The sequence below is a fragment of the Aristolochia californica genome, unplaced genomic scaffold (assembly GCF_029961685.1).
Source record: "Aristolochia californica isolate CCGP_79_NKW_82.1479 unplaced genomic scaffold, dmAriCali1.0.hap1 SCAF_2, whole genome shotgun sequence".
Classification (NCBI taxonomy): Eukaryota; Viridiplantae; Streptophyta; class Magnoliopsida; order Piperales; family Aristolochiaceae; genus Aristolochia; species Aristolochia californica.
The window spans coordinates 43,752,074-43,763,209 of NW_027181881.1; the positions used below are offsets into that span (position 1 = coordinate 43,752,074).

The 11,136-nt window shown below is 36.2% G+C and overlaps 1 protein-coding gene across 3 annotated transcripts; it reads right to left on the bottom strand.

Moving 5' to 3' along the window:
* Window positions 1–254: 254 nt before the first annotated feature.
* On the bottom strand, window positions 255–8,405 carry LOC137955692 (la-related protein 1A-like). 3 transcript variants are annotated; one of them, XM_068802762.1, is made up of 15 exons: window positions 7,686–8,405; window positions 6,524–7,106; window positions 6,236–6,401; window positions 6,063–6,153; window positions 5,780–5,851; window positions 5,042–5,670; window positions 4,518–4,568; window positions 2,910–2,979; window positions 2,222–2,326; window positions 1,792–2,108; window positions 1,540–1,674; window positions 1,391–1,454; window positions 1,059–1,204; window positions 838–942; window positions 255–730 (listed from the first exon to the last, which is right to left on the bottom strand). In XM_068802762.1, exons 1-15 carry the CDS (start codon window positions 8,079–8,081, stop codon window positions 490–492), a joined length of 3,171 nt encoding a protein of 1,056 aa, XP_068658863.1. In that variant the 5' UTR covers window positions 8,082–8,405; the 3' UTR covers window positions 255–489. The 3 variants fall into 3 exon arrangements, with proteins under 3 accessions (XP_068658863.1, XP_068658862.1, XP_068658864.1); XM_068802761.1 differs by having other exon boundaries at window positions 1,540–1,689; window positions 7,686–8,404; XM_068802763.1 differs by lacking the exon at window positions 4,518–4,568 and having other exon boundaries at window positions 1,540–1,689; window positions 7,686–8,404.
* Between the last annotated feature and the right edge of the window lie 2,731 nt (window positions 8,406–11,136).

Genomic DNA, 11,136 nt, shown 5'->3' on the forward strand with positions numbered 1-11,136 from the left:
TAGTAAAATTTTATTTTTATATTTATATCTCTATATTCATATGGGAATTCGACCCACATGACAAAGAGATGTAAAACAGGGTTAAAACGGATTGGTTGAACGGGTTTAAGTTGGGTTTACGAGTACAGGGCGGAGGCAGGGTTCTGATCGGGACGGGTTCGAGTTTAACGGTTTGGGTTCTTTTCGGGTTTTTTTTAGTTCACTGAAGACAAAAACGAGAAAAAATAATAATGATCGCGAAGACAACAAGATGCTGACCGGGCCGAAATCGAGTTTATTATTTGGTCAATTCCACAATCCCAGATACAGCCATTATTTTTTTATTTACAAATCCGACCAAAAAATCAACACTTTCTCTACCCGCAGGGGCACTCCAAAATCTGCACAAAAATGCCCTAGGGCTAAACAGATTTGTAAAACCAAAAATACACGATAAAAACCTTTTACTCTTCAACTCCAAAATTCTATTCAACCCCCCATCCTCATGCTTCAGTGTGCAGCTAACTCTACTTCTCCGCCCAAATTAGACCTGCTTCTGCTCACACTCACACATGGATTCAATCCCTCTGGTCTGTTCCCAGACCCACTGCTGCTCCCCTCTCTTGCTGCTTTCTCACTTGCTCTGAAATCATCCAAGTTACGGTACTCTTCCGTCAATAGCCTCTCTAATTCCGGATGCTTCTTCAAAGCTTCTTTGTGGTCTCGTGACCCCCGATAGTGGTGGAATGCCCTGCAATGCATACAAACTCACCAGTACTTCTCAAGGCAAAATAATTGCCTAACTAATTTTCAATTTCCAAAATAGTAACAATAACACTACAATGCATACAAACTCACCAGTACTTCTCAAGGCCATACAGATTTCCCTTATCATAAAATTCAAGGGTAAGCTGCTCGAAATCCTTGTACAGGTCTTCTCTGAATTGTTTCTCCAATCCATAACTAAATGAAATGCCGCAGTGCAAAAAATCAGGAAGCCCACATTTGGTTGCATAAAAACTATAGTTCAACTATTTACTAAACTTATTGTTTAAAGATTAATATCTTTTGTGCAATACCTGTAAAATCTAAAAAGGCATTCTATTCCATAGTTATATTTGGCTGCTGCATCCTCCAAAGCTAGCTTCCGAAACTCATTATACATAGATGGCGAAAACATAGTTCTGAGAAAAAATGACCAAAACCGATATAGTGTGTTCATTTCCTGCACATAATAGACACCAGAGGTATTGGCCTAAAATGGGTAAAGATATATACAACATTTTACAGCATGAGTACACATTACAGAGGAAAAACAGTTCTCAACCAACAGAAGAAAGGCAGATTTTCAAAACAACCCATACTCTATCAAAAACATATAAGCAAAACTCGAAATCAAAACATTGCCAACCTCACTGCAACCAATTCCCAATTTCTTTCGATCATTTAGACAGCGCTTGTGGAACTTCAGGTACCTAAAAGTTTCAATACCACATAACCACACATTCATTACCTTCACTATCACGATCACATTACACATAATTCAAGGTGGACACATACTTTTGCTGCCGGAAGCCATTTTCTTCTAGAAGTTGATGACTAGGATGTTGAAATGCAGGGAAAGGTTTTGGCATCGAACCCACGGGGGGACTGCTTCCAGCTAGGATCCCTTGGCCATGTGGAGAAGCACTCAACCTGGAAGACATGGATCTGAATTTGAAATTTTTAAAACACCACTGTAAGTCTAAATTAAAAATAACCACTAAAAAAACCATACTTATGAAAGAAAAAAGTATCAAAAGCAGGACTAACCCTTGATTTTCAGGAGGGGTTGAGCCAAAGAAAAATCCAACTGAATTGCTTGGTGGACTCTCAGCTATAATGCAGTGACGGTTACGGCCATGGGAATGGCTTCTAAAACTGCTGGGAAATAACCGTTGTTTATGAGAAGGATATTTGTTATTACTATTGCCCTTGCCTTGCCTTCTTCGAGAAGGGCCCTCTTCAAGGTTGTTCCCAGTAGCCTTCGAATGAGAAGATCCAGATCCAGTGGCAGATTTGAAGTCTCCTTCTTTTGCATCTGGCCCATAATGGTTTCTTTTACAATTAGATTGTTTCGATCTCAATTCCTGAACAAAATAAAACCCATTCCAGGAGTCGTATCAATATCAGAAGAGACAAGAATCCCCAGATAGAAAATTATTAAAGAAGTAAAAGATGAATAATGCAAGGGCTTATCAACCTGCTCATAGTAATATAGTCCTTCATCAATAGCATTTGCAAGCTCACCCAAGATGGGTTTGGACTTCCGAACAACACTTTTGTCATCTTCATTTACTCTAATATTCTGTGAGAACACGACTAGGATGTGAGATGCATAGAAATAAACATTATAATAAGGAAAAATACAAAATTACATATTCATATAAGGACATAAATCTCTTGAGATCCTACACAAAATTCATTTCCAATTGACAACAGAAACCCCCTCCAAAATTGGATATTTGGTAATAGCAGGAAAATTTTAATTATTTACAGAGGATCACATTTTCAGAAACAAGGATATCTTAATGAACTCCGAAATTCCACCCGAAGAGGATCAATAAACCACATATCATACTGTTTCTTGAAGGCATACAAACAATGAACTACAGACTTTAATTGATGTAAACAGCATCAGAAAACACGAAACAACACTAACGCCACAGAAATCAGGAACCATCTCATGGACCCAGAAATCCAGACATAAATCAGCCAGACAAACCTGGTCATTGTTGAGCAAACAATTTAATATAGAATCACATGTGTGAGACTGAAATTGGATACATATTGCTCAAAACGACAGCACGGGAAATTTAACAACAAATATATAAACGAGTAACATATTATATAAATGAGTAACAATATGAAGAAGGGTTTCAGGTTTAAACCTGGGTCACAATTATAAGTCTCTGTACATCGTGATCATTGACATCCATCTCATCTTCTTCATCATCAAGCCTAACAAGAAGAAAAAAAAGCAGTCTTGAGAACACAACGACACCATATCGAGGTATATAAGGAGAAGTAACCAAAACACAGGTAAAATTCAAATAACTTAGACCACATATGTGACCTCAGGGTCTGGGAGCTCAAACATATCAATAGAATAAAAACCCAAACCACCGATTAAGTTCAAACCTTTTGCATAATGACAAACATGACAGAATAAAACTACTCAAGGATATAACCCCATCTCACAAAAATCACATTTCAGTATCACTAATAATTCCACCCAATATATTAAGAGAGAAAGGAGACTAGACTCAAGTCTAGCCAAAGTTGACTGCACCCAACCTTTTCAAATTTAAAAAATTTAATCTATTTACAACAACGCCATATACTTCATTGTATTTATAACAATGCCATTGTCTTAATTTTATGATTCAATTTTGATAAAAATAAGGAAAGTTTCACAAAATAAAATTAACATGAATGCATTGGATAATAAATAAATTTAGAATAAGAAAAATATGGACTTGGGTCCATACTCTTTTTTTCAATATACCAACAGTTTCAGTAACACTTTCTGCAAGCAAATTTGTTCCATTTTTTTAAGCAAAAGCAAATTTCTGCCCTTAAATGACCAGATTGTTATATCACAGCCTGCAGCTTTCACAAAAATTTCCAAATGCCAAGTTAATGACACTGAATGTCTCCATGAAGAACAGTTTCTGTTATAAATGGTGTTGTAAACATTCCATATCAAACTTTATGAGCCTTCAAAAACCATTGGAGAATGTGATGAATATATGGCAAAATCACCAGCAACAGCACATTGTGCCTTAAATTTTCTACAATTGATCATTATTTTGATGGTACATTTGTTTCCTTAAGCAATTATATGATCGTTTCTTACTTCAGATTAATGATTTAGTTCTTCAATGCCTGCCGGTAGCAGTTGATCAGTAAACCATGTTTATGGTGTCATTATACTGCTTTTGAGAGTGCAGAGGATCCATCCTTATACCACCATCCTTGTTGAAGCATAAACCTTTAATGCCCATTTCCCATATATTTGGCAAACAAGAGGTACTCTGTTGAGAACTACAAAACTGTCATTCCCATAGATACCCACAAATGTCTCCCATATGACTGTCAGAGATGCCCTCATTCTAACTTTACAGCAGTAAACTGAACGATACAATTTTGTTTATGATCGTTACTGCACACCACTATCACATGCCCCTTCGGTCAGTAATATACCATAACTGTCCACCACAAACTCAGATTAATTATTGTTGTGCACTATTTTATTTTTTTTGAAATAAATTATTATTGTGCACTCTACTTATCTAGAATAATCAAACAAAACAGGTTCAAGATATGCAAGCAAAAGCTCCAAGGTCGATTTTCATGACCAATACTTTATATCACTATAACATGCTTAAAGCCATAAAAATATCCAAAAAGATCACAACTGAATACAAATATTTTTCTATTCTTGGCTAATATTATGAGAAACAAATGGAATCAAAGGAATAAACAGATCCTCTTACATGTTTAACCAAGATGTATGTTGTGAACTTGTAGCAATCTGATAAACCTGACTAAGGTCAACAAAGAGCATATACATTACCATATGACTTAAAATGGGCTACGTCCCTTCCCTACAATACATAACTAAGGGCAAGTCTAAACAACAAATGATCACAGAAAAATATCGGACACTTGGATTGTTAACTCAAACATTTTCTAGTTGAGTCGTATATTTTTTATAGTCGATGACAAATTCTTGGATGAAAATCGAAGACCAAAACCTTATTGGAAAAAAGTTTCCTCAAATCCAAACAGCATACATGAAGCTTTGTCAACAGATATAATGTAGTAATGACAACATAAAAAAACTGCAAGGGACAATTAAAGCAACCGGGGAAATGAAAATTAGAAAGTAGATGAGATATAAAGCTTCCAAAATGACTGAGAACAAAGACAAACACTACCTTCTTATCAAATTATTTAGATAGACTTCATAGCTTATTTAGGCAGACTTAATAGCATTTGAAAGACAAAAGAATACTACCTCCTGGAAGATGAAAGATTTTCTCTTCTAGCTATTGAATGATGTTCCAGCTCCAGCTCTTCATCCAGAAGAAAAGTGCTTGGTTCTCCAGAAAAATCAGAAGGCCCATTGGCAAAATCTTTTGATAGGCCACCTAATTTCTGCACCTGAACAACCATGTGTTCTATTTCAGGATTATGACTGCCAGAAGAATTACCATGACTTGCAGAATATCCAGAGCTGAAAGAGCACCCTGTATCCAAACCCTTCAATTCGGAGCAATTACTTCCTGATTTGCTTTTGGAATGCAACTCAGAAGTGTGTTTCCTGCTTGATTCCTGAGATTCTTCATGGGGTACTTCTGTTTTGCCAGCAGGAGCAACTTTATCGCTACTAGCATCAGATTTACTCACAGAACTTTTTTCTGCAGAGTGTTCCTGAGAAATTAGATTGTTTTGACCCTGGCCTTCACTGCTTGATGAAGCCTCCTTGTCAGAGACACCCTCACGTCCACAACTATCATCGGAACCACCATTAGAAATTGCACTTGAAGACATATTATCAACTTGCCCATGAGGAATCTGAATAGTCGTTCCAATACTATTACCGAAATTGGAAGGAACCCAATTGCGTTTCCGAATCTTGTCACCCTACCCAACAAATAACAGACCCTAGTAAAGAGAAACCACAAAAAAAAAAAACAAATAGATAATTGTCATACTGCCATTTGGTATAGCTTGCAAAAGAGTGTAATCTAACCTGAACCTCAACAGCATGGGAGCTCTGCAATGCTTCCAGAATTAAAGGAATATCTGATGTCATGCTTTTAACCTGTGCATAAACAATGCCAAAGGGTTTAGATGTTACAGAATTTCACACCAGTGTAAGGAAGTGCGGGTAACTGCAAAAGGGTGAAAAAGAACAATATAAAGAAGACATGACCCATGAAATTTTCATTTTAAAATAAAAAATAACTTGATAAAAAGAGGGAAGATCCATGTCTCTACAAAGTACATGACATAATATGGTTGTGATCACTTACTCTGTTGAAGTCAGCAATTTTAAATATTGAAACCCATCCTTGTTCATCCAGTAGGGAAAGCAAATACCGATCCCTCCCCAAATTTTCATCACTAGTAAAGTGGATACAGAAACTATCAGTATAGGAGAATGAAACTCGTGAACCACGCTTATGGCTTGGTATTCAACCATTACCTAAAATAATACTCGATCTGTTTTACAATTTTAGCCTTCAAAGATGACGATGGATCAAGTAATGGCACTGGGTAGCCAGGTTGTGGATGATGTGGAACAAAGCGAGGAGGTGGACCCCTCAAAGACTCTGGAGGTGGTCCAGGAAGGTAATACAATTGAGGAGGAGCTGCAATATACAGATCGACACAAAGCCAATTAACAGGTAAATAGTACGAATGGGTAAAAAATTGACTGTAGGTATGAAAATATCCACCACCATAACTGAAAACACTTAATTAGAGATAATACCGGGAAATGGTGGCCCATTTATGAACCCTGGAGCTGGAGCAAAAAAATGTGGAGGCGGCCTCACAAAAGGCCTAGGCCCCAGGTTCGGTTGCATATTAATGTTCTCTCTTGGATTAAAGCCTCGCTGGTGGCGCCATGTAGGATTAAAACGACCACCATGTTCATGTATATTATACCGCCTACTAGGAAAATTGCCACCAAAGCCATTGGGGTCACCTCTTGGTGGAGGCTGAAAACTTCTATTGGCATCAATACCTCCTCCCTGACCAGAAGGAATAAAAGGTTCACATCCAGGTTTTACCATGTGAGGCTCTCCACTTGGAAATGGTGGAGGATAAGGCTGATATGCATAGTCAGAAAATGGCACAGCTGGGGGAGGCACAACAGCATGATAAACAGGTGGCATTGCTGGTTGCGGGTAAGAGATGGGAACAGGAAATGGTGGAACACCATTTGGAGGAGGTACTCCATTTGCAGGTAATGTATTACGCTTAGAAGCTGGCTTATGATGATGTGGTGGCTGATGTTTATTTGAAGTATGAGCATTTCCAAAACCATCAGATTTCTGAGGCCCAAATGAACCCTGCAGGAAAGATAGACAGCCGACATGAGCGCTAAAGACATTTTCATTTTATTCTGCCAGTTTATGTTAGACTGCACAAAATTATAACATTTCAATTAGCACCGTACTCTTTCACCTGAGCCTGCTCTGGTTGGCCAAGAAGTTGCTAAACACAGCTTAAATGGAAGAATGCATAAATAAAACATATATTAAAGTTGGCAAAAGTTGCCTGCTCAGGTCAGCATGCATCACATCCTCACAATTAGAAATTCCAATACATTTCATGGCCCTTGGTAACTAATAACTAAAAAAAAAGTTGAAATAAACGTAAAAAGAATGAACAGAATATACCATTAGATGCAAACGGTGCATTTCTCCAAAATATAGCTAGGCACCAAGTTAATTTAATATCTAATTCGTCTAGAGCAACATGTACCCCATTCTTGGTAGCTTCGCTAGAAATACGTCAACTATACGCTAAATATATCATTTTTTATAACGCTCGGGAAGGGTAACAAACGTGTTGTGGAATTCACTCGAGAAAAAATAAAAAAAAATAAAAATAAGAAAGAGTGAGTGAGAGAAGTTCAACGGACTAACCTGCATAGGAAGGGGTGGAGGAGGGGGAGGGCCTGCATTGGCACCAAGTGGAGGATGAAAGGGTTGTGTTAGCCCTGCTTTTTTCCCAACATCAGAATTCTTTTGACGAGGTTTGGACTTGGCCTCAAGCGCGGGCCAAGAGTCCGCTCCCATCACCGGAATTTCAGCCATCCTCCCGTTCGCCGGCTTCTTCCACGGCGATTTCACTCCGTTCATCTCTTCATTCTCTTCCGTCACACCATCAGCCTCGTTCTCAGCAATAACCATTTTTTCAGTCCCGACCACTTCAGAAACACTATCGAGACGAGAAACCTCCAATGATTCTCCTTTCGAAGCAATGTCATATGTGACAGGAAGTGAGGCAGGATCGACGAGCACACCCACGATGGACTCCATCGCCGGAGACAGAAATTAACCTAAAAAGGATCGAGTCGAGTAGATTCCTGACATCCGCGTTTTCAGGTGCTCGCTTCAGCGTTTTCGATCGACCCCGATCGATCGGTCCGGACTTCGTAGTCTACACTAGTCGGTCGAAAGCAGTAATTGGACTTGACTTCTCGGCAGAAATTATGCACGACTGGAGAGACTTGATTTGTCGCAGACGCATCCGCAAAGTGAGCCAAAAGTTAGGTTAGGGTTTTAGGGAGAAAGGGCGGGATTAGGGTTTTTGAGGAAAGAGAGTGACAGTTGCAGACGCAAAAAGAAGCGACTACTGAAGAGAGGGAAATAAAAGGCAAACGCGGCTAAATATAAGTGCTCCGAGGACAAGGCGAGACAGGACGCACAAGCGCGTGTCAATTTTGCAGAGGTCGTTGTTCTTCAGCAAATAATCGACTTACTAAGTTACAAGTGTGCACACCTTGCGAAAAGTACTCGCGGCTCTTTGAGTAGGATAATGCACAAAACTAATTATACGTATTTATTTCAACAACGAAACTGCAAGTAGGTCCTACCGTCGCGCATGTCAGTTAGATTCTGACCATACACGGTCGACACCAGCGTTCGGAGCCCCATGCTTAGTATGGTTAATTCTATTGGTCAATTAGAGGCCAAACATTTTAGACATGGGTTTAGGTAACCGCATCATAAATTGGATTTAGAAAAATGTGGGAACAAATCAGTGGGGCTTCAAATAATAAAAACTAATTAATTAATAATGAAGTTTAGTTTAGGTAATTTGTAATTATATTCATACCCATCCTGCCTCTCGCCCTAATGATATTATATTATATTAATTACTAATTTTAATAGGGAATTTCTCTTAAATACCCATTTAAAATAAACTATTTTCAAAAATACCGACGTCATCAAAATATTTCTAAATCTACCCAACTTTGACCGGTCAAATACCTATGTGTGCAGTTAAAAGTGACACGTAAGCTTTTGACTGCTTATGTGTTGCCACATCATCAGTGCACTAAACATAGATCGACATGTCGTCTGTCATGTCGTTATTTTACCATGTTATCTGCCACGTAAGCTACCACGTCATTAAATAAAAAAATTAAATAATCCTCACCATATTCCACCGCATTGTTTTTCAAAATAAATTATTCTAAATGCCTTATGTGTCCTCTCTCATCTTTCTCCTCTCCTCTCACCCTCTCGCTACCACTCGGCCTCGCCCTCCTCTGGCCTTGCCCTCTCTCCTTTTGCTGTTGTTGCTTGGCCTCGACCTTCTCTCCTCTCCTCTTTCCCCCTCTCCACTCGCCCTCTCTCCTCTCGCTGCTGTCAGTAAGCCTTGGCCTCCTCTCCTCTCCTCTCCCCTCTCGCAATGCCTGTTGCCATCGCTCCCCACCGCTTGGCCTTCAGACCTCGCCCTCAACACTCCCTTCTCAATTAAAAAATTAAAAAATATTTTAAATCGATAATAAAATATGTTAAATTAGTAAGAGTAAGATTTTTTAATTAATTATATATTTATCTTATTTTTAATTATTTTAAATATAAGGTAATAATAAATTTGAAAAAAAACGTATAGATAAATTTGATTTTTAAACTCAAAACTAAAATTTTCAAATTTTTTTATGAAAATAATTTTTAAATCGATAATAAAAAGGTGTTAAAATGGTAAGAGTAAGATTTTTTCTAACTTATTATTTAAAATATAAGGTAATAAAAAGTGTACCGGTACACTTATTTTTTAAACTCAAGTAAAATTTTCATATTTTTTCAGTTAATAAATATTTTTAATTGATAATAAAAGGTGTTGTAAGATTTTTAATTAACTAATATATATTTTTAATAATTTATTATTTTGTAAATAATGTGATAAAAATTATACAAATAAATTGTATTTTTAAACTCTAAAATAATTTTTAGGCTTCGAGACATAAAATTTATTACTTTTCCCAAAGATAAATGTCCAATATTGTAGATATTAGGTAATAAAAAATGTATTTGATTTTTTTATTTAAAAAAAAAAGATTCAATTTTTTCATTTAATGACGTGACAACTTATATGGCAGATGACGTGGTAAAATAATGTCGTGTCAGACGACGTGTCGATCTATGTTTACTGCATTGATGATGTGGCGACACATAAGCAGTCAAAGCTTACGTGTCACTTTTGACTGCACACATAGGTATTTGACCAGTCAAAGTTGGACATTTATCTTTGGGACCAGTATTTTAGAAATATTTTGATGATGTCGGTATTTTTGAAAATATTTTATTTTAAATGGGTATTTAAGGGAAATTCCCATTTTAATATTATATTATATTATTAATTTAAGATTAATATTTTAGATATTGTAAAAGTAAGAATTTCATCAAGCATATGCATATAATAAAACATAAATATATTTTATTTTATTAATAAAACTTTATGTAAAACCATCTTATAAAATTTAAATCTATCAAAGCATTTTTATATAATTAAACACATTATTTATGTATTTATATAAATATTAATGATTTTTAATACTATATTAAATTACGAATTTAAGAGTAATAATTTAGAAATTGTAAAAATCAGAATTTGATCAAATATATGGACATTATTATTATATACATGTTTGTTTAAGTATATTATTTGTATATTTAATTAATTTAATATTTTATTTTATTTTGTATTAATTAAAAAGTTAAATAAAAGCTATCTTAATAAAATTAAATCTATTAGAGTATTTTATTACTAAACTCCTGTTTTACTTTCCACTGTATTTTCCATTGTGCATGTTAATATAAGAATTTATTTTATACTATATTTTTTATTATATATGCTAATATAAAAAAATAATTTATTTTACTTTCACTTTCTATTTCAATTTGAAAATGCACTTTAGCCCCCATTAGGAACATCATATTTTGAAACCATCCATTTGGAAGTAGCAGTTTCCTGGAACGCCACATGGTTAATAAACATCGAGGCGACGATGAATCTGGTACGGATCTTTATAGGAGTTCAGATTACTGGGAAGTATAAAAGGTCAAAAACCTAATCTCGAAC

What these genes read in the sequence shown, in the direction of transcription:
- LOC137955692 (XM_068802761.1), bottom strand. Translation starts at nt 8,081, where the DNA reads ATGGAGTCCATCGTGGGTGTGCTCGTCGATCCTGCCTCACTTCCTGTC. An exon ending in CTCCACCCCTTCCTATGCAG is followed by an intron (nt 7,107 to 7,685) that starts GTTAGTCCGTTG and finishes TCTTTCCTGCAG; the next exon opens with GGTTCATTTGGGCCTCAGAA. An exon ending in CAGATCGAGTATTATTTTAG is followed by an intron (nt 6,154 to 6,235) that starts GTAATGGTTGAA and finishes CCACTTTACTAG; the next exon opens with TGATGAAAATTTGGGGAGGG.